The sequence below is a fragment of the Cetorhinus maximus genome, chromosome 3, assembly GCF_964194155.1.
Source record: "Cetorhinus maximus chromosome 3, sCetMax3.hap1.1, whole genome shotgun sequence".
NCBI classification, from domain to species: domain Eukaryota; kingdom Metazoa; phylum Chordata; class Chondrichthyes; order Lamniformes; family Cetorhinidae; genus Cetorhinus; species Cetorhinus maximus.
In genome coordinates this window covers 46,879,042-46,904,833 of record NC_135881.1, presented here as the reverse complement: position 1 = coordinate 46,904,833, position 25,792 = coordinate 46,879,042, and the positions used below count along the sequence as shown (strand labels likewise).

Genomic DNA, 25,792 nt, shown 5'->3' with positions numbered 1-25,792 from the left:
GAGGTCACGGATGTCACCTTTGCGAGGGCACACAATTTTGTGCATTTCACCCGGGACCAGGACAGCCAGGATGCAAGATTGGATTTGCCCAGATATCGGGTTTCACACAGGTGCAGGGTGACATCGACTGCACACACGTGGTGCTCAGATCTCTGTCACAACAAGGGTTCAACTTTGTCAGCTGCAAGGGCTTCCATTCGCTAAATGTGCAGCTGGTGTGCGATCACCACAAACACATCCTGCAGGGATTGCGCACAACTCCTACATTCTCAGTCAGTCACAGTCAGTCACAGATCCCTGATGTCTCCCAGGGTCCATAGAAGCTGCAGGATTGGCTCCTTGGGGACAAGGGCTACCCACAGAGGACGTGGCTGGTGACACCCGTGCGGCGGTCTCAGGCTGCAGCAGAGCGACGGTATAACGAGGCTCATGGTGCAACTCGCAACTTGGTGGAGCAGACCATCGGGATGCTGAAAATGAGGTTCCGGTTCCTGGACCGGTCTGGTGGAGCCCTGCAATACAGTCCACAGAGGGTGTCACACATCATCGTCATCTGCTGTGCCCTTTGCAACCTGGCGCTGCAACGGGGAGAGAAGCTGGCTGAGGAGGAGATGCAGAGCTGGAGGTCTCCTCCAATGAGGAGGGCGTCGACGGTGATGAGGGTGAGGAGGTCCTCATAAGCGATGATGATGGTAATGAGGCCCTCGCACTGGCTAGACGAGGCAGGTACGCTCGGGAGGCCGTCGTAACTGCGAGATTTGTGGAAGATGATGACGACATGCAGTCCATGGGGGACCCCATAGATCCTCACATTGCATCTGTGAACGTTTGACTCCAGTGTGGCTTATGGAAGTGCACATACCCTCTGTGATAATGCTCCTGTCAGGAAGACGGAGTGGAGGCCCTAATAGTCATTTGGTTGCAGGAGGATAATGACAACATGCAGTGAGGACACTCCATAGATCTTCACATAGCCTCCGAGAATGTCTGACTCCTGCCTGGCTGAGGGCAGCTCGCTTGCACTCTGTGATCAGGGCCATATCATAAAGACGCAACCATGAAACTTTAAAAGCATCTGATCCTTTGTCCGCCTTCAGCCCTTCATGAGCACAGCGTCACTAGTCATAGATGCTGAAGAGTAGGGACCAGCCCCACCTTAAAGATGGTGAGAGCACACAGAGAGAATGACGGAACTCTGGGACACCTGCCCCCGACATTCTGGCAGCAATGACAAGCACCGTGGTGATGCAGGAATCACTGATATGTCCAGGGACTGTGAGACCGGACCATCACTTTGGTCTGAAGGCTGCACAAAGCACAGGGAAGAGGCCCTGGACTGAGACACCTGCCTTTACCTTGTGCAGAAAGGTTTCACATCTGAGTGACACGAATACTGCTCATCAGAACAAGGAGCCATAGGCAGGGAGCCATTCTTGGGAGTTTATTTACAATAGTGAGCATTATGTACAAGTGATTAACATAGCACCCTCGCCTTTGAATCAGAAGGCTGTGGGTTCATGTCCCACTCCCGGAAACCAAGAACTGTGAACGTACTCGAAAGAGTTACATGCGATCTGTTGATAACTCGAAAGAGTTACATCTTCTTAACGAGGTGTCAGCTGTGGCTCAGTTCATAGCACCCTCACCTTTGAGTCAGAAGGTTGTGGGTTCATGTCCCACTCCCAGAAACCAAGAACTGTGAATGTACTCGAAAGAGTTACAATCTGTGACTGTTGATAACTCGAAGGAGTTACATCTTCTTAACGAGGTGTCAGCTGTGGCTCAGTTCATAGCACCCTCGCCTTTGAGTCAGAAGGTTGTGGGTTCATGTCCCACTCCCGGAAACCAAGAACTGTGAATGTACTCGAAAGAGTTACATGCGATCTGTTGATAACTCGAAAGAGTTACATCTTCTTAACTTTCCTAACCCTGCCACTACATATTGGTGCGCCCCAGGCATCTACAGCAGAGGTAGAGGCAGCCTGCTGACTACTATGCCCTGTCTGTGATGACCTTAGCTGCCGTCCTCTGGAGGGCCCCAGCTTGCTTTCGGAGTTATGTGGCAGTGGCACCCTCCTCGGCCTGTGGAGCTGGAGCTGCTGAGGTCACAGGAAGAAGGGATTTGGATGGGCCGGACACTCTTAGAGGCACCTGGTGGATGGCCCCGGGGAGTACACCTGTTGATCCTCCTCCCTATGTGTGCCTGAGTGTCCCTGGTTGACTCTTGAGGATAAGGGGTAGCTGGAGTGAGATTGGGCTGCCCCACACCCCTCTCGCATACACACTGTTGGAGGTCAACTATGGCATCAGTGATGGAGTTTAGCCCGCGGAGTGCAGTGCATTGCAGTGCACTGCAGCAGCGCAGGAGCAACATCCTGAACCAAGTTCTCCATGGCAGCCACCATCCTACCACTGTTGACCTCGGTGCATTGGCATGCCGGCGCTATCACCTGAGAGTGAAGTCGAATGGACTCCTCCATTGTGCCTTGCAATCTGAGGAGTGCAGTGGGCACCCCTTCCAGATGCTTCTGAGCTTGCCTTCACAGCTCCAGCCACTGTGGCATGACCGGATCCAGACGCTCGTCATCTGACTCAGACTCAGCAAATTTCTGGCCTCCAGCAGTGCTCTAACTGTCGAACACCAGGAAAATCCCTGCCGCTGCCTGCTGTGGATCAGGTAGTGCAATGTGCTCACCAGATTGTGATCCCGAGGCTATTCTAAAGCTAGATCCCACTGAGGTGTGTGTCTCTGCGCTGGTGGAGGGTGTGGGTGAGCGCTGTGACGGAAGTTCGAGGGTGCCTCCAGATTCCTCTTTAGAGGTTTCTTCGGGGCTTGATTGGAGGCCCTCAGTCATGGACTCTGTCGACTGTTTAGCAGATGTGCCTGAGGAAGCAAGGGGAGATAATTAGTGCATAACAATGGCTTGTGAAACAGGACACATCACTCACAGCATGGTTTTCTGATGGATGTTGCACTGCCTTACGTGGTAGAGCACCACTGACCTCACCATCAGCACAGGACTGGTCCAGATCCTTACCCAGCCAGCTGGATGGCTCTGTTCTCAAAGTCTGTGAGGACCTTGATTTCAGACACTCCTCCACCAGTCTGTGACCTCTCCCTGTTGGTTTGTGCCAGTTTGTCCTGCATGAATACAGATGGAGAAGGTGTAAGCAGGTCACCTGCCAGGCCAGATGATAAGTATACCTGGACTGTGTGGGTGGTGAGTGGTCCCATGGATGGGATGAGGACAATGACGGTGAGCGTGAGAGAGTGAATGGTGATGTCCCTTGAACTGGCAGTGAGTGAGGGCCCTGTGGATATGTGATGAGTTTTCAGTGTGTGAGTTGAGAGTGATGAGAAGAGTGACTTACCCTGGCAGAACAGAGGAGATCATTCATTCTCTTGCGGTGCTGGGTGGCTCTCTACTTCTGAAGGGCATTGGCACTGATCACCGCTATCAATTCCTCTCAAGTCTGGTTGGTCTCGCTGTTGCCCAGCCTGCGGCCAGAGCGGGGATAGAGGACATCCCGGCGGACCTCCACAGCATCATAAAAGCGTTCCAGTGACGTGTCACTAAACCTGGGGGCTGCAGTGTTTTTGCCTTTCATGGACATCTTCCCTGCAGCAGTCGTGATCTGGAAGCACTGAGATGCAGTGTGCGCAGCTGGACTTTAAATATGGCGGCAAGTGTGATGAAGCAGTGAGGCAATGGTGGGCGGGCAAATGACAGCCTCCCCACCATGGAAATGACGTGTTTCTCGGGAATGCATAAATAATGTGGCGGGTTTGGGACAATACGGCACAAAAACCCGCCATTGCGGCCGGCAGGTAAAACATCGTTTTACCCGCCCACCACTGCACTTAATGTAAATCTGGAAGATTCCACCTATAGTCTCCAGATATTTGAGGCTGGTTTAGACAGATTTTTGGTCTCTCAAGGAACCAAGGGATATGCTGGAGCAGGCAGGAAATTGGAGTTGAAGCTCAAGATCAGCCATGATGGTATTGATGGCAGAGCATGGTCTATTCCTCCTCCTATCTCTTGTGTTGATCCTCAGATGGGGCAAATATTGCACCATATTGATGTTGCCCATCTATTTTCCTTTTTTAGAAGTATAGATTGATGTGACATCCTCATTGTCAACCTTTCTGATCATATGAAGTAATTACACTCTGCTCTGTATACCTTCTTGGCTCAATTATATAGCAAATTAAAATATGTATTTTTGAAGATGTTACATCATTTCCTAGGTTTTATGCGACATGCTAACTCAACCCTTCTTCAAAATGGCTTATGATCACTTACCATGGTGGCGGATTTATTTTCAAATGTGTCAAGAAGGTTGGTTAAGAAATTAAAAATGGAAAATGCTGAAATTGCACAGCATTCAGTAAAAACAACCACCCCCTTTGTTCCTGACCTTCTTTGAAAAGATCCAGATACTTGCCCACTGCAACTCAGTTTGTGATTCCCATGTACCATGGAGACACCAGCAATCCTGTAGAAATCTCTGGCTCTGTGCCTCTGGTGATGAGGGTGGAGGAATCCAGCCGCCCTGTGTAAGAGGGCATCCATCAAACTGCTGGAAACACAGAGCGATGGCTCTCTGCTTAATATTGCCCAGCTGCCATGTGGCAGGCTGGACGAATGTGGAACCATAAAACTTAAGAGCTGCTGCCACTTTCATTGCCACAGACAGAGCAGTTGTGACACTGGAGCAAGTACGACACCTCCCTGATTAAGAGGCTCAATGGCATCCTTGGAAAGGGACAGTTTTCAGATGAATAGATCCATGGATAGGATGAACAGATCCATGGAGAGGTCCTCAGGAACAGTTCACCTTAGGTGCATATTGCAGAGGTTTGTACCTGCTGGACTGTAGTCCTCAGCAATGCTGCCTAACTTTCCCAGCTAGGACATGGTGCTGCTACCAATCCTCCTCCATTAGAACCATAGAACCTTAGAACCGTAGAACCATAGAACCTTCGAACCGTGGACCATAGAACAGTTACGGTGTAGAAAGAGGCCATTCAGCCCAATATGCCTGTGCAGGCCAAAAAGAGGAAAAACAAACTAGACATTCATTTTAATCTCACTTTCCAGCACCTGGTCCATAGCCTTGCAGGTTACAGGCACAGATCCAGGTACCTTTTAAATGAGTTGAGCGTTTCAGCCTCAGCCACCAACTTAGGCAGTGAATTCCAAGCTCCCGCCACCCCCCGGGTGAAAAAGTTTTTCTTCGTGTCCCCCCTAATCCTTCCACAAGTCACCTTAAATCTATGCCCCCTGGCAATTGACCCCACAGCTAGAGGAAACAAGTCTTTCCTGTCCACCCTTACTAGGCCCCTCATAATTTTGTACACCTCAATTAGGTCACCCCTCAGCCTCCTTTGTTCTCAAGAAAACAACCCTAACCTATCCAATCTCTCCTCATAGCTGCAATTCTCAAGCCCTGGCAACATTCTTGTAAATCTCCTCTGCACTCTCTCCAGAGAAATTATGTCCTTCCTGTAATTTGGTAACCAGAACTGTACACAAAATTCCAGCTGTGGCCTAACCAGCGTTTTATACAGTTCCATCATTATACCCCTGCTTTTGTATTCAATACTCGCCCAATAAAGGAAAGCATTTCATATGCTTTCTTGACCACCTTGTCCACTTTGTCCTGCCACCTTCAAGGACCTATGGACCTTGCACTCCAAGATCTCTCACTTCCTCAACCCCTCTCAATAACTTCCTGTTTATTGAGTATTCCCTTGCTTTGTTGGCCCTCCCCAAATGCATTATCTCATACTTTTCCAGATTGAATTCCATTTATCACTTCTCCGCCAACTCAACTAAACCAGTGATTTCATTCTGAAGTTGACAGCTATCCTCTTCACTATCAACTACATTATGGTGGCATAGAATGGCATAGCCATATGGAAAGCCATACCTCATCCAAAGTCATTTTGAGTGTGGCTTTGGGGAGGAGGAATTAAATTACAAATTTTGTTTTCTTGTCTGAGGGAAAAGCACTACAGAGATGCAGGTGTCAGGAATTTTAAAAGGTAAAGGAAAGGATTTAGAAGCTCCTGGAAAGCCTTTAATCAGTAATTGAAATTAGTGCGGCCTTTAGTTCACCAATTCCTCACTTTTAATTGTTTAAAGTGCTAGGCGTGGCTGTTAAGCCATTATTTTTTGGGTGTAAACTTACTCCAATGGAAGGAGCGATGTAAACCCAGGTAAATTTATGTGTACATGAACAGCACAGCTATGTAAATAAGGCCTAGGAGGTTTTGATGGGTATAAGATTTGCGTTGTTAAAAAAGTCAAGGGAATTTGAATTTAGCATAGTAATGGAAAATTGATAGCTCTTCCATCTTTTCAGTGTAATAAAGGTGTGACAACAGTGTACCCGCCAAAGACAGCAAGCAACTTCATAATGGGCCAAAACTTCCAAGGAGTGGCAACCACCATCAGATTGCCACGGTGATTGCCACTCTGCTCCTATTTCCTTGCCCAGACTTCCAAATTAGGGCTCTTCAGAAATGCGGAGTGTACCTGTTCTGGGAGTCCTTCTTCGTAGCGCAGGATTATCAGGGGAAGCCAAGCCACACCCCCTTTTTTACGGCACTATAGCTGTCTTATTTCAGTAAGTCTTCATTCGCTAACAACAGCGAAAGGTTTTGTGACATTTAAATAGCCTTTCATTAGTGAACGTGAGTGAGATAATTAGGTAAATGGGTAGAGTGGCGGGGTGGTAAAGTGGATAGAATGCCAGCTGGGTAGGGCAGTAGGGAGGATAGGGTGCCACTTGGGTAAGGTGGTAGGGTGGGTAGGATGGTAGGGTGGTAGGTGGCAGGGTGGTAGGTGACAGGCTGAGTAGTGTGGATAGGGTGCCAGCTGGATAGGGTGCCAGGGTGGGTAGGGTGGCAGCTGGTTAAGGTGCCAGGGTGGGTAGGGTGCCAGGGTGGGTAGGGTGGCAGCTGGGTAGGGTGCCAGGGTGGGTAGGGTGGCAGCTGGGTAGGGTGCCAGGATGGGTAGGGTGGCAGCTACGTAGGGTGGCAGCTGGGTAGGGTGCTAGGGTGATAGGTCGCAGGGTGGGTAGTGTGGGTAGGGTTCCAGCTGGGTAATGTGGCAGGGTGGGTAGGGTGATGAGCTCAGGTCAGGTCAGGTCTGGTGGGGTGTCAGAGGGTCAGGGAAGAGGAAGTCTTTTGGAAGTCAATTCTGAAGAGAGTCATACAATAGTTGGATCCCATGGGAATTCTGGAACACAACTGAGCAATTCAAACATTCATGGTACAGGAGAAGTTGCTATTTCTGTAGTGGTGAAATTGCAGGAGAATTCTGTAGAAACGATGTCTGGAGATGACTGATTTCTCAAATCTGAAGGTGTCGGCCCAAATGAAAATCATGTGACCGTCAATCCTAACCATCTTTCTGTAGCAAAGACACCCCAGTGGAGCTACATACATGTCAGACTCAATAAGAGTCCTACAAAATCCATGCCTCTAGAGAGTCCCATTGAACTCAAACTTGAAGCTAATCCTAAATTGGAACACGAAGGCCAAGGGTGTGAGTCGGAAGGTCGGGGGTGACGGGGGGAGTTGGAGGGCCGGGGGAGTCGGAGGTTTGGGAGGGGAGTCAGAAGTTGGAGAGTTAGTCAGGATGGGTCACTGGGTTGGAGGGTTGAGGGGGTAAGCAGGGTGGGTCAGAGGTTGGGGGTTAGTCAGGGTGGGCTGGGATTGGAGGGTTGAGGGGGCCGGGGGGGTAGTCGAGGGGTTGGAGGGTTGGGGGACAGTCGTGGGGGTGTCAGTGTGTGATTGGTCAGTTGTATAGTTAACCAGGAGTTAGAGCTTTTTCTTTCCTGTCTAACATTTCTTGGGTAACTATTCTGATAAGTAAGTCAGAACCATCCAAAGTCTCTGACTCTAACTCAGAGTGGAGACTTTATCGAAGGGTTCCAGGCGCAAGGGAATGGCCCATCAGAAATCCAAACTTCCCAGGCAATTCTTGCATAGTCAGTGCATTGGGACTTCCAAGGAGTCCCGTAGCACATCTTAGGGGGTACCGCCAGTGTATAACCATCTGGAGATCAGAAGTTCAGGGCCAAAGTCTCCTTTCAAAGTGACTGTAGGATATTTAGATAACATTTGCAAATTGTCCCACATCTTCCACATGACATTTATACTTCATACACTCCTGGATACTGTGAATAGGAATATTCATGCAAGTGTCACTTTATTTGTGTACTAAGGATAACAAGCTTCTCATGCTAACTAATCTATTGGAGAACAATTGTGTTACCCTTTCTGTTGTAGGATAACTGTGACAATCTTTCTAAAAGAAGATAACTGAGTCGCCCATTTTATTTTGTAAAACAACCCAGAAGAAAAAAAAGTTCAGATCAGTACTCATATTTCCCAGTTTTTACTGGTGTTCTATTTTTAAATTCTTTTCTTATTCATTCACAGGATGTGAGCTTCGTTGGCTGGGCCAGCATTCATTGCCCATCCTTAGTTGCCCTTGAGAAGGTGGTGGTGAGCTGCCTTCTTGAACCACTGCAGCCCATGTGGTGTAGGTATACCCACAGTGCTGTTAGGGAGGGAGTTCCAGGATTTTGACCCAGCTACAGTGAAGGAACAGTGATATATTTCCAAGTCAGGATGGTAAGTGGCTTGGAGGGGAACTTCCAGTGGTGGTGTTCCCATCCACCTGCTGCCCTTGTCCTTCTAGATGATAGTGGTCGTGGGTTTGGAAGGTTTGAAAGTTTTAAAGTATACAAGAACAGTGTGGACCAGTATTCTTATTTCCCAGCTTTTAGTGTTTCTTCCTTCTGGGGATTGGAAGTTCCACCTCCTAGAGTAAAGTAATGGAATGTCCTAGCACTTAAAGGAAGATATCTGACTGACCCATCCCCTAATGCAAGTGAATGAAGGGACCCATATCCTATTGGAAGATAACTGAGTGGCCCATCGCTTATTGTAAAATTATTGAGTGAATAATTCGTAACGGAAATTAAGTATTGGGGGATAACATCTCTTATTGGTGTAATACTAATTACAGCGTGAAACATCTTGTATTAAGTCATCCTGCTTTTCTCATACTATTTGCTGCAGCTGGCCTGCATTTATAGAAGGCAAATAACTGCTGCTCTAAATAGCAAAATCAAAAACTAGCAGATATTTTACTTTCCAATTAGTACAAGGGAAGAGAGGTTGTAATAGATGAAGATAACATTACTGGTAGGTGCAGGCTTCGATTTGGTTGCTAGCTCAACAGATCTGCAGTATTAGGCTCTGGACACCTGATTTTAATTTAACAACTAGCTGAGCAGACTTTCAGATTTCAGTGAACCAGAGATTCAATTGTGCAATTCTCATGTGATGATGAACGGTCTTCAACATTTAAAAGGATGTTCAGTGAAATTTCAATCCATTAGGTAAACTAAAAGGATTGATGAAAATTTTAACAGCAGGCATTACAGCCATGTATCACCAAGGCATTTCACCACATTGAAGGAAGATTTGATGTGTGTTAAGTGTAACAAAATTTTAAATGCAATGTTTAAGAGTAGATAATTTCCCAACACATATTGCAAATGTAGCCAATTTTTATAATTGAACATTTACCTAAATTTAAAGGGTCATTTTTTTCCATTTTATTTTTATATATTTGGGAAGAAAAAAAGTCAGAACAGCCTGTGGTATATGGAAGTATGCATCATTGAAATTTATCATGTATGGTCAAATATCATATGTCTCTATACAGTATTAATGTGAACTTTGGGGAATATTAGCTTAAATCGGCCAGCACCTAGCCTTAGTGTCTTTACAAGATGGAGTCTTGGTGCAATGCTATGTCCAGTTTGCTCAGTAACAGTGAGTAAATTTCCTCTGTGCATTGTCTATTGGGCAATCATAACCTGTTCCTAAAAAATTGGATTTAAAGTTTTGTTACACTTAACACAAAGCTTTCCCACAGCGGTCGAGTGTCATGGTGATACTCTACATTGACTGCTGTTATATCTTTCCATGTTTTTAATAAATTTAGTTTATCTAATGGATTTTAAAGTTCTCATCTTTGTTTTCAAATCTATAGCCTTGCCACCCCCTATCTTAGTAATCTCCTCAAGATCCACAACCCTTCAGATATCTGCACTCCTCTAATTCTGGCGTCGTGAGCATCCCAGATTTTAATCAGTCCACTATTAGTGACCGTGCCCCCGCCTGTCTAGGCCCTAAGCTCTGGAATTCCCTCCCTAGACCTCAGACCTCCCCTTCCTCCTTTAAGACACTCCTTTAAAACCACCTTTTTGGTCATCTACTGTATTATGCCTTATCCATCTGTGTTTTGGAATGCTCCTAATGAAGTGTTATTATTAAAGGTGCTGTATAAATACAGGTTGTTGTTGTTTTACAACTTGATACAGAAAAACCAATTGGCAACTTAGGATAGATATGTCCTCGGCAAGGACCATAGGTAGCTTTATCCATTGCAGGGCTCAACAGCAGGAGTCATGTGTCTTGTTACAGGCATTAAGATTTCTTGAAGTGGTTGCCTAAAGATAAACCACTCCTTCCACCCTATCTCCAAGCTACTGGCTTGGTGGCATTCACAATGAACTTGGGGGAAGGCTTGGATGAGTCTATTCCACTCATTCTCATTTTCCATAACCACTTTAAAAAGAGGGCAGCACTTGGAAAATGTGCTCCAGTCCACTGTTGTTAATAATGAAGTAACAACTCTGTCCCTGGAGAAATTCAGAGCCCAGGATAACCCACTGCCTAACTCAGGAAAGAGTTTGCATTTGTATAGCACCAATGAAGTACTTCAAAGTGTAGGCAAACATAGGGTTAGAATACAGAAATAAATGAAAGGTAACCAGTCCATTGTTAAACTAGGCCAAGAGAAACAGAATAGGTGGGTGAATAATTGGCATTATTGGACTTAAGCCACTGTTCTGTGGATAGGCCTTCAGCTACCCTTGGCCACTTTAACTACCGATTTGCGATTGACTTAAACATGTCCCTTATGCAGGTGGCCTCATGATGTCACCCCATTTAAGAAATACAGTTATATATCAAAATATTTCCTTGTTGACACTTTGCTAAAATAAATTATAACCAAGCAATACAAATATTTGGAGACAAAATGTTTTAATCCTTCTGCTACAATATATGTTCATATTATAAATAGTATAAACAGGTTATACTTCTGAATTGGTAACAGTGGCACTGTTCTGACACATTACATAGTTAATAAAAATGAAAACAGCATCAAAATGTTATTCAACATTCACTGTACATTTTTGGCAAAAGATTTGAAATAGAAACATGCATATGATTCTTATTAGTTTTAATAGAAAACATAATTGCAAAACGTGTGGCCTTAACTAAAATACAGACTCACTAACTTATTTAGTGCTAGATTCAGTGGCAGCCAAAATAAAATCCCATTCCAAGGACTTGAAATCACAGTCAAAGATGGTCAAACATTTGCATCACTGTACCTTGTACATGTCAAAGTCATTAAAATGGAGGAAACCTATCTGCAAAGCCTCACCGGGAACAATTGCCTTGATGAAGTATGAATGAGAGACATCTCCTTTCGCATTAGCAAGACATCTAGACAATTACCTGGGTGCTCAACTGGGTGGAGCCAAACCATTAGACATAATTACTTGGACAATGGAGCTCTGGCCGTGAAGGGAATTTGGTCAAACATCATCTAATCATGTAAGCTATGCATTTGGAATCCACTGTACCACAACCATATTTGGGGTAGCTGGGCAGTTGGAGAGGGTCATGTGACAAGCCAGCTAACTCGCTGTGTGTTTAAGAAGCTGTTTTCTCTGCAGACCAACACAAGTAAATGAGACACTGAAGAACCAAGATCCTGGTGTGGGTCTCTCGCTCTCTTTCCATACAACTTGCAAGTTTCTAACAATGTTTGCTGTTTTATTGACTCTCCATATGCGGCAGATGGAAATTTTTAAAAAGAACTCACCCCAGCAGCTGCTATCTTCAAAAGAACAGATAAGGCATCTGTCTACAGCTTTAAGCTTCCTCAACACCAAACTGAGAAGGGCCACAGAGTTCCGCCTGAAGACAGCCAAGTCATCAATCTTCTAAAACTCTATTACTTTACTGGACTTTAAATTGCTTAACATATCCTCTCATTCTGTAACCTATTTGCGTGTGTGAACTTTGAGTGTGTGTGCATGTGAAAGTTGGATTTTTTAAAATTATTTTTCTTAAACCAGGGTTAAGTACAAGAAATACTCTCTTGCTTTTAAAAACTCAAGGAAACCTGTCTGTTTGTCTCTTTTATAGTCACAGGACGTAAACAGTTAAACATTCACTGAATGGCAAGCATATCCTTTTTAAAAGATATTACAGTCAAACAAGGAGTGGGGAAAGAGGGGAGCCATTTGACTCCTCCTCACCTGATTATAACAATATGGACACCAAACATTTCTATACTAATATTCACACAGCAGATTTCAAAGCCAATGTATATACAGCTTTGTAATAGATGTTTTAAAAGATAATTACTTTTCTTTTTCACCCTGCATAGGAAAAAAAGTGAAAAATAATCACTTTATCTTTAGGAACCATCCCATATGCCTCCAGTCCCAGTTTCCACTGGCTTCTTGCATGTGTGGATGTATTGAAGGGAAGAATTGCTCTAGTTTGCTATATACAGCAACAGTAAATATGTTCAGAAAGAATGCATGCATAATTTTGTAACACATAGCAACTGGAACAAATTTTCTCCACTGTGTTCGTGATCAGTTAGCAGTGCCAACTGAAATTAATTTTCACATTGAACAGCTGGTGAAGTGCCAAGGGCCAAACAAAAAGCAGTGTGCACCACCACGCCAGGGAGGAAAAGGAAAGCAAAAATTCCCCATGGAAGCGCTGTACTTGTATAGTTGTGTTTTCAAAAGAGCTTACGGCAGAGGATGAAACCTCATTTATATTGCTATAAATTGTGTCCAGCCTGTAGTCAATTGCTTTTATTGCTGATATTTGAAAAGGGAGAAACTATAAATATTTCTCAGCAGCTGTGAACCCTAGCAATGCCCCAGAGGACGCCTCCCACACTCAAAGGAGAAACAACTGATCCCACCACTGAAAACAGGTCTTTGCTTACATTGGCCAAAAAGAAATAATCATTATCCATTTGCATTAACATCAATTTCAAAGTTGCTGATTATCGTGTCTTAAGTATTCATTTTACTTCAGGCAGAAGCAGCTAGTTATAGCTTGTTAAGGTACACTGAATGCAAGAACAACATTGAATGAAAAACATCTTATTCATGTTCAATTATTTTATGTATTAAAAGTTCTTCTAATGGTTTTAGGGGGTTGGAATGGTAGTTATAGCTTGTACTAAGCACTAACTTCAGTTTAAATAAAGCTGAGGAGCTGGAAATAATTTGGCAAAAGATCACTTTTACAGAAGTTACATTCTTGTCATATAGTCACCACCACATTATGATAGACAAATCACCGTCATCCATAAGCAAGGAGACCTGTACCAAAAAATTATTTGCTGGGTCACAATTTGGATCCATGACACAATATTCTGTAAAGCAGCAGTTACAATGTGCAGTAGAAATCTTTCAGCACACGCATAGTCAGTTTGGATTGTCTTTTGCCTTCCATTTCTTTCCATTTGTCTGGCTTAATAGATAAATGTCAGCACGGGGAGGGGGCTGTGGGGAGGTGCACAACATTTACATTGACATCCATTGTTTTTAATTGTGGTTCCTCCCTGCTTCAAAGATCACAGTAAAGAACTTTAAAACCTTCATCAGCTACAGTTGGAGTCCATTATCTGAAACCAGTTATAACTTCAGTGATGTTTTATTCGCTTCATGTAGCTTCCCTTAAGCACTGAAGATATTCCTCCATTCAACAGTATAATTCAGGATGAAACCCATAAAATTGAGAGGGTGGTCTCGTGCCCATGTGCAATCTGATTAATCCGTCCTCGTACACAGTCCAGGGAGATGGCTGCCATTGTGCCATTCCGGACAGCAAATGAGGCACTTAGGCTGACACTTGCCCATTGACTACCCACAGGCATCTGACCACCAATTTGGCGGGCGACAGCGGATGGCTGGGTGTGATCACTCTGCAATTTGTTCAGGGTGACTTTGATGATATCACAAGAGTGAATCAGTTTGATGTTGAATGCAAGGCTGGCCACTCCACTGTGGCAGAACAGAACATACTTGTGTGCAAATTGCCCGTGTTTCACCAGCGCGATCTGGTTCTGTTCTGTCACTGGTGAAACCTCCTGGAAACTGAGAAACTTGTTCCTCACAGCTCCTGTCGGTAATGCAGACCCCAAAACTTCAAGCAGAAGAGCTGAGGAAATGGCTGAAGGAATCCAAATCAGGCTGAAAACACTGATCCCAGAGGTGTCTCCAAAGTAGCGTACACTGCATTGTGCAGGAGAATGGATCTGAAAGCTGATTGTATCTCCGCCGTTCACCATGGCAGCTCCAGAGGCAGTAATTGAGGTATCCCGATAGTTGACACCAGGTTTATAAACTTGCATTAACTCTTCATTTGTCCCATTCCTGTTAATGTAGGCGAGTACTGTGAAGCCTTCTCGAACACACGTGTGGCCCATTGCATATAGGGCTTGGTGATACACGAACTTTATGACCCCTTGCTCTGTGAATCTCACAGCCCTGCCGTCATGGAATAAGGTGATCATGTAGGGATCGGAGATGGAAATGACCTTGAAGACAGGCCGATAGTTGATCTGGTAGTGGACTGAGCTTGCCATGTGTGCACTCATGGCCACTGCTCCTGTGTCATGAGACAGCCAGAAGAAGCTGAATGGGTTCTGGAGGGGGTAGAAGTTGAGGTCATTGCTTTGGTTACAGAACTGATTGGGGCTTTTCATGAAGAGATGGAGTGTTTGGCTGGGCTCCACCTCAGCTGAGCCACTCACACTGCTGCTCTGGTAGTATTTCCCCTCGGGTTGTTCAACACGGACGCTACTGAGGTCACAACCCTGCTCCTCCTCGTTCAATCTCAATGAAAACTGGAGAAAGTTTCTACAGTCATGTCTGATGGCAAAGTTGTAATCGGCCCAGATCAGTCCGTGCTGCCTGAAGACCAACCTGCCATCTTCATTGGTCGCCAGGTCAGACTGCAGCTTTCCCTTTAAGGGGAGATTCAAGCCCAGGTGAACTTGGCCCTGTTTAAGTTTTGGCAATGGGACTTCGGTGTTCGTTGACCATGATTCTGAGAGATGGTTCTCGGGCAACTGGATGCAAATGGTATCGCTGTGCAGGGAGCACTGGAGAGCTACTGTGCCTTCAACACACAATGAACAGGCCTGGCATTCCTGCATTTCTTTGTTAAAGAAGTAGTCATGTCCACAAAACCCTGAGACCATGTCCCTTTCAGCAATGCCCAGGCACCTGAATCCACCTGTTAAAAAGAGCAGAAAAGAGAGACTGACTAAGCACTCTTCTGTGGGCATTGCATACGAACATATGAATTAGGAGCAGGAGTGGGCCATTCGGCCTCTCAAGCCTGCTCTGCCATTCAATAAGATCATGACTGAACTGATTGTGGCCTCAACTCCACATTCCCACTTACACCAGATAACCTTTCATTCTACTGTTAGTCAACAATCTATCTATCTCTGCCTTAAAATTATTCAATGGCCAAGCCTCCATCGGTCTGTGAGGAAGAAAATTCCACAGACTCATGACCCTCAGTAGAAAGATTTCTTCTCATTTCCATCTTTAATGGGAGACCCCCTATTTTTAAACCATGACTCCTAGTTCTAGTCTCTCCCACAAAAGGAAATATCCTTTCAGCATCCACCCTGTCAAGTCCCCTCAGGATCTTCTATGTTTCAATAAGATCACCTCTCAAAATTCTAAACTCCATGGATGCAGGCCCAATCTGTCCAACCTTTCCTCATAAGATAACCCCTGCCCACCCCCATCTTAGATATCAGTCGAGTGAGTTATTTCTCACTTTAGGACTAATGGAAATTATAAAGTACCCACCTGGAGTGTTAAGACATTTTATCCGATCGCCACAAAGATTTACCGATTCCAGACACTCATCTTTGTCCTGGATTTAAGACAAAATTTACAGAAAGCTACTGTGACTGAAAGTAATTTAACATAATGACCTTATTAGTGCTCTAAAATTCCATTATATAATAAGATGCTGTCTTGAATTTATGGAGGTAAGACACTACATGACATGAAATAATATTGGCCTAAATTATTCAAGTATGTGCCCGATTTTTGACCAGCAATGTCACATTTAAAAATCGCAACAATGTAACTGCAACATGGTGTTTACAAATCATACTGAGCAAAATGAGGCAAGAGATGACTGTCCGATTAGGCATTGAAGGGCACCTTAGATTTATAGTATGTTACAGCATAGAGATGACCATGCGGCCCATTCTGCCAAAAGAACTAACCAATTAGTCCCACTCCTCTGCTCTTTCCCAACAGACCTGCAAATTTTTCCTTTTCAATTATTTATCCAATTCACTTTTGAACAGTATTGATAAACGTACTTTCAGGTCATGGATTCCATTTCATAAAAACTCACTGAGTAAAATTTTTTTTCCCTCATGTTGCCTCTGATGCTTTTGTCAATGTTCTTAAGATTGTGTCTGAGTCTTCTGTCCCTGATAGAATAAATAAGATGAAACTGTTTCCTAAGTCCTTCTAGATTTTGAACACATCTTAAATCTCCACTTCATCTTCTCTGCTTCGTCCACTATCCAAATAAGAGCATCCCAACAAATCTGGCTGATAGGACAAATAATATCAACAGCAGCGAGACAACCAGAGTACAAACGTGCAAGAAGATGGCAGAGCTAAGAAAAGCTGCCACCGTAAGTCTACCTTACAATCTCCACTTTCAAATAGCTCCCGAATTATGGCGCTAGATTTCGTGTCCTCAACACTGCTCCCGCCCACCAGTTGGAGAACCAATGTAGTTTCAGCGGGCGTGGTCAGGCACTTAAATGACCGACATTGGGCCTTCCCTGGAATTCACACCCCAGCACCCACCGAGACCCATCGGCCAATCAGAGGCTGGCAGCTCTCCAATGCAGGTACTGCCATCGGAGGTGGTGGCTGCTTCTGGTACTACAGTGAGGCCTTCACCAGAGATCATCCTGGGATCCCTGGAGAGGGGTAATTGGGCAGGTTGATGGTTGCGGGAAGGGAGTCGCTAACGAGGTGGGGGAGGGTGATTGGATGTGAGAGCAGGGGTTGAGTATTAGCAGGCACGGTTTTTCCTGATGGTGGATTCCTCGATCACTACTAAGTACTTTTAAAGAGGGCCCCCCACCCATGCAGCTCCCCACCCCCCCACCTGAGTTTCCCCTGACAGGGTTTGCTGGGTGGCCTACAGGAGGCATGGGAAACACATGCAAGTTCAGGAGAATCCTGAGCCACCACTAAATCCCAGTGGGTTCGGGGATAATGACCTTTAAGTGCCTCATTAATGAGCCTAATTAGCCAGCAGGCCGGCTCCACATGTCAGCTCATTCCTGCCACTGACTTAATGGGGATGAGTTTCCCTGCCAGTGGGAATGAGATGTGTGGTCTCCCCCATAATTACGTGGGCCTGCTCTCCACCTAACCTGGTCCTGCAGGCTCCCGTAATAGTTACCACAAATGATTCCTCACACGCTGGCTCTATCATCACTACCATCCAAAGCACTCAGACAGCCTTTGGAGCATGTCACAAGTTCAGTTTGCAGCTTACAGTGAAACTGCAGCCACAGTGAAATCTTAAAGGAGTACATGTTTCTATTACTACCTTGCTGTATAGTACATGTTAATTCACTAACACCATACGGCCAATTTTGTCAGAGAGAATGGCAGAGATAGAGGCAGGGGAAAGGTTATAGATGGCAAGGAGATGTTTGCACTGCATTCCCACCTCTCACCATTTAAACTTGCCTGAATCCAGGCATGGTAAAGCTGCCTGCCCCAAAGGAGTGGGGCTAATTTAAATGGCAAAGTCGAATTCCAATGATATCATTAGTGCGCGTACACCATTTTAACCATAGGCCTGCACAGTTTCCAGCCTGCTCACGAAAGCCGTAATCAGCAAGGTTCCAGCAGGCCCACTAGGTGAGCAACTTTTTATTAATTGTTAAAGGTTTCTTGTAGGCCTGGAAGAGCAAGAATGCTCCATCTGCCCCTGCGAGAATACCTTGGGCTGCTCTTGCCACTGGCTTTCCACCCTTTTTATTCCTTCACGGGATATCGCTGGCTGGGCCATCATTTATTGCCCATCTCTAATTGCACTCAAGAAGGTGGTGGTGAGCTGCCTTCTTGAACTGCACTCGTCGATGTGGTGTAGGTACATCAACAGTGATGTTATAGGGAGGGGGTTCCAGGATTTTGAAACAGTGGCAGTGAAGGAACGGCGATATAGTTCCAAGTCAGGATGGTTGTGGCTTGGAGGGGAACTTGGAGGGGTCCTGTCACTAATCTCGCTTCTCCTATCCCCAAATATTCACTTACCCTGCTGGGGACTTTTTCTGTGGCTCCCTGAGGATGGCAGTCACCATCCTCCATCCCACTCCATCAATCTTTACTCCCTCCTGCTAGCAGGGACATCATTCCTGAAGCACTTGGTGGGGGGCAGCTGAGGTGCATGCAATTAAGGCCTGGAGTTAAAATCTCCCAGGCTTCACACTCAAGAACGGGCCAGATGGATTTTCTGGTCCTTTTGGCACCCCCCACCGCCACCAACCCCCTCCCCGGCCCCCAGCATCTCCCTGTCCTACACCCAAGTTAAAATCAGCCTTGATGATGGGCTTCATAATGGGCTCCTGTGTCTCATTGTACATGCTCTTTGAATTTGTATCATCTCAAAACTACTTCTCTACATGCGGGACAAAATAAATGATAACAAAAAGCATACAACCGAACTGGAACAGGGCCAAGAAACTGCAATCTTTTGACTACTTATGAAAATGCAATACAGTACTGGACATTATTGACTGGGGGATGGTGTAACTGCAGGACTAATAACATCATCCTCTGTCACGTTCTAAATCTTCTTTCCCCTACTCACTCACCCTTCCACTCAACCACAAACCATCAGCCACAGTATTTAGTACAAAGCAAACACTATTTGAAAGCATCTCTCGCATCCAGCATCATAACACGCGTCCCCTCCTCTGTAGTCCTGGAAATACAGCTTGTTGCAATTTGGGCTACTTCTTAATACTCTTTAATTTATAGCTCACTGCAAAAGTCAGCTTCCTACCAACTGAAACTTGATCTTATGCATAATGTATGTGGGACAGCGTTAACAATCTGCCCTTATACCCCTGGGTTGTAGATGGAAGTAATACAGGAAGCCACTACATGTGACCTCCTGCTTTCTAAAAGAAAGTAAAAACTCACCCCAGTGTCAAACTGTGGGTTAGGCTAAAACCCTATTAAAACTCATTGGAAGGCATATGTTCCTAAAGGATTCTCACCAACATATTCAAAACTGGTTTTGGGACAAAACAAAGCATTCTTGGAAACCTTTGTTAACTTCACAGTTTTCATGTTGCTCCATCTTATAGCAATAATTTAGATATTGGGCCTAACCCAATGAACGAAAGCAACAGTTAGGCAGCAGCTGTACGTCCCACTTTAATCCTCAGCCTGCAAAACCGCTTGATAACAGGGCTGTCAATCAAGTCAAATCTCAAAGACACAGTGGCTGTCTCTCAAAGACCTGTTTTCTAGCAGATTCTTTCAGCTCCAGGTCAAAGTAAGTCTGCGAGAGTTGGCAAACAACCTTGAAATAGAATATGCTTTACTAATAATGGCCTTCCCTTTCTCTCAAAGAAAACTGACAGCATTGCCTGAGGAATTAATCTAACCAATTTTGATCTGTCGAAGTAGTATTTTCCACCAACGACGCAGATAAAGATGGGTGCTAAATTTGATCAAAGAGTACTCCAGGCAGGCAGGTGTGGATTTCATTAGTCTTCAAGACAAAGGAATTATATTACTTGTCAAGTTTAAGGAATTCTTAATTGACACACTGACAACAGTGACTTCAATTTTAATTACCTCGAGTCTATGCCTGGATACGGATTCTGATAGCAAGATTTAGAAATAAAAGAAATACAGAAGCTTGATGGATCTGATTTATCACAGTTTGCTAACACTCCCACTTGGCCCTTAGCAAACCAATATGTTTCAGCATCCTGCATCATTCACACCAACTACTGTAACATCGAGACCAAACAATCACAGCGGATGTAGATGGTGACTTTAAAGAGGTAGCATCAAAACAGTCACGGGTGTGTGTGTGTGTGCGTGTGAGGAGGCTCGGTGGCGGTGCTTACAGAAGGTGCAGAAACATAGTAATTGCCTCCTTTCTGAACCTGAGCCTGTAGAGACGGTGCTCCTCAAGGTAGCGACGCTTGGATTTGTTAATGGCATTGGTGGCACAAAGGGAGATGTGACAGTGTAATGGCGCGGGAGCAACACAGAAATTACGGATTCAAATCCGACAGAACAAGTTATGAAGCTGAATTTAAATTCTGGGCAGACATAAGGAAAAAAATAATCATGATAGCCACTGGATTGCCATTAACAGCCCACCGAATGCCTGACTGGGAACAGAATCTAATGCTCACTGGTCCAGCCTCCACATGACTCCAGCTCCAAACTATGTATTTTTTTATTCATTCCTGGGATGTGGGCTTTTGCTGGTTGGGCCAGCATTTATTACCCATCCATAGTTGCCTTTGAGAAGGTAATGATGAGCTGCCTTTTTGAACCACTAAAGTCCATGTGGTGTGGGTACACCCACAGTGCTGTTAGGAAGGGAGTTCCAGGATTTTGACCCAGCAACAGTGAAGGAATGGTGATATATTTCAAAGTCAGGATGGTGAGTGACTTGGAGGGGAACTTCTAGTTGGTGGTGTTCCCATCTATCTGCTGGCCTTGTCCTTCTAGATGACAGTGGTCGTGGGTTTGGAAGGTGCCATCAAAAGAGCCTTGGTGAATTCCTGCAGTGCATCTTGTAGATGGTACACACTGCTGCTACTATATGTTGGTGGTGGAGGGAGTGAATGTTTGTGGATGTGGTGCCAATCAAGTGGGCTGTTTTGTCCTGGATGGTGACAGGCTTCTTGTGTATTGTGGGAGCTGAACTCATCCAGGCAAGTGGGGAATATTCCATCACACTCCTGGCTTGTGCCTTGTAGAGGGTGGACATGCTTTGGAGAGTCAGGAGGTGGGTTAATCGTCACACTATTCCTAGCCTCTGACCTGGTCTTGTAGCCACAGTATTTATATGGCTAGTCCTGTTCAGTTTCTGGTCAATGGTAGCTCCCAGGATGTTGATAGTGGGGGATTCAGTGATGGTAATGCCATTGAACATCAAGGGGTGATGTTTGGATTCTCTCTTGTTGGAGATGGTCATTGCCTGACATTTGTGTGGCGCGAGTGTTACTTGCCACTCGTCAGCCCAAGCCTGGATATTGTCCAGCTCTTGCTGCATTTGGACATGGACTGCTTCAGTAGCTGAGGAATCATGAATGGTGCTGAACATTGTGAAATCATCAGTGAACATCCCTACTTCTGACCTTATGATGGAAGGAAGGTCATTGATGAAGCAGCTGAAGATGGTTGGGCTGGGGACACTATCCTGAGGAACTCCTGCAGTGATGTCCTGGGGGTAAGATGACTGACCTACAACAACTACAACCATCTTCCTTTGTGCTAGGTATGACTCCAAGCAGCAGAGAGTTTTCCCCCTGATTCCCATTGGCTCCAGTTTTGCTAGGGCTCCTTGATGCTACATACGGTCAAATGCTGCCTTGATTTCAAGGGCAGTCACTCTCACCTCACCTCGGGAGTTTAGCTCTTTTGTCCGTGTTTGAACTAAGGCTGTAATGAAGTCAAGAGCTGAGTGGCCCTGGCGGAACCCAAACTGGGCGTCAGTGAGCAGGTTATTGCTAAGCAAGTGCCACTTGATAGCACTATTGATGACCCCTTCCATCACTTTACTGATGATTGAGAGTAGACTGATGGGGCGGTAATTGGCTGGGTTGGATTTGTCCTGCTTTTTCTGTACAGGACATACCTGGGCAATTTTCCACATAGCCAGGTAGATGCCAGCTATGTGATGGACTCTTAATACCTCCTGAGCAAATAGGGATAGGCAATAAATTCCAGTCCACAAATTTTTTAAAATCCATGTGTAATACATTAGCAGTTTCCGCGATCAACCACATCTGCAGTAAGTGTCTGCAGCTTGAGGAACTTCAGCTCAGAGTCAATGAGCTGCAGTTTGAACTTTAGACACAAAACCACAAAAGTAATCGTCTCTGAATCTCTGGATTACTACCTGAGCCACAAGCAAATTGGCATAGGCTAAATCAGATTCTAAAGTTGAATATGTGGCTCAAAGATTGGTGTGGGAGAAATGGGATTCAATTCATAGGGCACTAGCTACCAGTTCTGGGGAGAGAGGGAGCTGCACTGCTGAGACAGCTTTCACTTCAGCAGCACCGGGACCAGTGTACAGGTGAATCATACAAATAGGGCTGTTGAAAGAGCTTTAAACTAAATAGTGTGGGGAAGGGTTCATGTGACAGGAGATTTGGAAAGTTAAATGGAAAGGACAAGGCAATAGCACAGGGTAACAATGCGGGTAATGATAGCCAGAGTGTGACAGGAAGGGACAGAGTGTACAAACATAAGAGCACACCAGCAAATAAGATCAAAATAGCACCTCCATTACCGTGTACAGTTTTGGTTTCCTTACTTACAGAAGGGTGAGGTAGCATTGGAAGCAGTTCAGAGAAAGTTCACGAGGCTGATTCCTAGGATGAAGGGGTTATCTTATGAGGATAGGTTGAGCAGGTTGGGCGTATAGTCATTGGAGTTTAGAAGAATGAGAGTGATCTTATTGAAACATATAAGATTCTGAAGGGACTTGACAGGGTAGATGCTGAGAGGATGTTTCCCTCATGGGGGAATCTAGAACTAGGGGGAACAGTTTAAAAATAAGGGGTCTCGCACTTGAGATTGAGATGAGGAAGAACTTTTTCTTTCAAGGGGTCGTTAGTCTTTGGAATTCTCTATCTCAGAGAGCAGTGGAGGCTGGGTCATTGAATATATTCAAGGCTAAATTAGACAGATTTTTGATTGACAAGGGAGTTAAGGGGTTAAGAGTAATGAAGAGCAGAAAAGTGGAGTTAAGGCCACAATCAGATCAGCCATGATCTTATTGAATGGTGGAGCAGGCTCGATGGGCCTACTCCTGCTCCCATTTCTTAGGATCTTATGATGTTCTTCTGTTAATTTAATGATGTTAATTTAAAGGGGTATGGGGATGGAGAGAGAAGCTCAGGAAACTGTTGGTTAATGAGGCAGGGCCAATGGGATGGATAAGGCTTGAGAATTGGGGGAGAATTCAGGGTGAGAGGGAGAATATGGATTTGGGAGATGGAGATAGGGGAGACAAGTAGAATAGGGCTCAGTAGGTGCAAGCTTGAGTGGGGCTATGGGGAACGTAGGAGAGTGGGATTATTTGGATGCTTTTTTCAAAGGGCCAGCACAGCGACAAAGGGCCAAATAGTCTCCTGTTCTGTAAGATTCTATGATTTTATAAAATTATGTGGTCCGTGAATCAACTACACTGGTATCTGTGCTCCATTTCCCAATATGGACTCCTGGTGAATCCCAGAGGTGCCAAATTTTAAAATTTACCCTGCCCTACAGGCTATATTCTAATGCAAGCCTGGTTGCAACCAGCATTTAACCAATTGCTACACCACAGACAACTTAAGCCATCTGGGTGAAACTAAACTACCAGCACCAAGGATGAGATAAGTCAGCTCCCAGCTGGTACAGTCCATCTGTTTCATTCAGGAAATGTGAAGTTCAGCACGAAACCTTGACTTGCTAAACTCTTTCAGCTGTGTGGACTATTGGTACAGTAATTAAACTGACATTCAAGCAACTTTACCATTATTATATTGTCTGATTCAGCATTAAAGTGAGTGATCTAGCAATATGCTTTGTTTAAAACGGGAGATACAACAAGAGTGGAATTTCCTGGTAATTAATCTTTAATCCCAGGCTTTAAGCTTTATTTTCTCGTAGAATAGAATAAAACTTTCCCCACACCATGCAAACTCAGTTCTAAAGATAGTCACACTCACTGAAGCTTAAAAACTCCCTCTTAATATACTCATGTTAAACCAATTTGATTACATGTGGCAAACAAGTCCAGCATCATGCATAGTTCAATTCCAATTCTTGTGATCACTCCTTTGTGCCTTTCTTTGAGATGGGTGCATTCGGTGGGGTAAGTGAACATAGGGGTGAAAAATAAGGGAGAGGGTGGATAAATGAGGGGAGAAGGGCAATTAATGGAGTAAGGACATAAAAATAGGAGGAGTAGACCATTCATCCTCTTGAGCCTGCTCCGCCATTCAACATGATCATGACTGATCTTCCATCTCAACTCCACTCTCCTGCCCACTCGCCAGCAAGGATTAGCCGGTTCGGTCCACGGCAGGAATTGTCACGGGCAGGGCGAAAAATTTGATGGACCAGCCAAAGGTCCATTGACTTCGGGCGGGAATTTCCAGTCCAGCGGCGGGTGGGACGGGAAAATCCCAGCCCTCATTTCCCTTGATTCCCTTAGAAATCAAAAATCTATCAATCTCAGTCCTAAATATACTCAACTATGAAGCACTCACAATTCTCAGCAGTAGACAATTCCAAAGATTCACCACCCTCTGAGTAAAAAATTTCTCCTCATCTCAGTCCTTATTCTGACAGCGTGCCCCCATGTTCTAGATTCCCCTGCAAGGGGAGACAACCTCTGGTATCTACCCTGTCAAGCCCCTTCAGAATATTAAGTAAGTGAGAGGAGGGGGAGGAGTGAGGGGAAGTAAGTAATTGAGTGAGGTGAGGCTTGGGCTGATAAGCAGCAAGTGACATGCGTGCAACACAAGTGCCAGGCAATGACTATCACAACAAGAGAGCATCTAACCATCTCCCCTTGACATCCAACCACACTACCATTGCTGAATCCCCCAACATTAACATCCTGGGAATTGTCATTGACCAGAGGCTAAACTGGACCAGACTTATAAGTAATGTAGCTACAAGAGCAGGTTCTGGGGATTCTGTGGCAAGTAACTCACCTCCTGTCTCGCCATAGTCTGTCCACCGTCTACAAGGCACAAGTCAAGGAGTGTGATTTGCATGGATAAGTGCAACGCCAATGATATTCAAGAAGCTAAACAAAGCAGCTCACTTCATCGGCACCGCATCCATAACCTTAAACATTCACTCCCTCCATCACCAGCGCACAGTGACTGCAGTGTGTGCCATATACAAGAAGCTTGACACCATCCAGGGCAAAGCAGCCCACTTGATTGGCACCCGATCAACAAACATTCACTCCCTCCACTACCCATGCACAGTAGCAGCAGTGTGTACCATCCACAAGATACACCACAAGAACTCAGCAAGGCTCCTTCGACAGCACCTTCCAAACCCACAACCACGACCATCTACATGGACAAGGGCAGCAGACACATGGGAACATCACCAGCTGGAAGTTCCCCTCCAAGTCACTCACCATTCTCACTTGGAAATATATCGCCTTTCCTTCATTGTCGCTGGGTCAAAATCCTGGAACTCCCTCCCTAACAGCACATGTACCTACACCACATGGATTGAAGCGGTTTAAGAAAGCAGCTTACCACCACCTTCTCAAGGGCAACTAGGGATGGGCAAT

General features: G+C 45.2%; 1 protein-coding gene across 1 annotated transcript in view; it reads right to left on the bottom strand.

Moving 5' to 3' along the window:
* Positions 1–11,124: 11,124 nt before the first annotated feature.
* Positions 11,125–25,792, bottom strand: part of nell3 (NELL (neural EGFL like) family member 3) — a 42,400-nt gene continuing 27,732 nt past the window's right edge. The window contains exons 4-5 of the mRNA XM_078538061.1: positions 16,036–16,102; positions 11,125–15,445 (exon numbers count right to left, since the gene is read on the bottom strand). Of these exons, the coding sequence (XP_078394187.1) occupies positions 13,920–15,445; positions 16,036–16,102 (1,593 nt within the window). The 3' untranslated portion in view covers positions 11,125–13,919. The remainder of the gene's footprint in view (positions 15,446–16,035; positions 16,103–25,792) is intronic.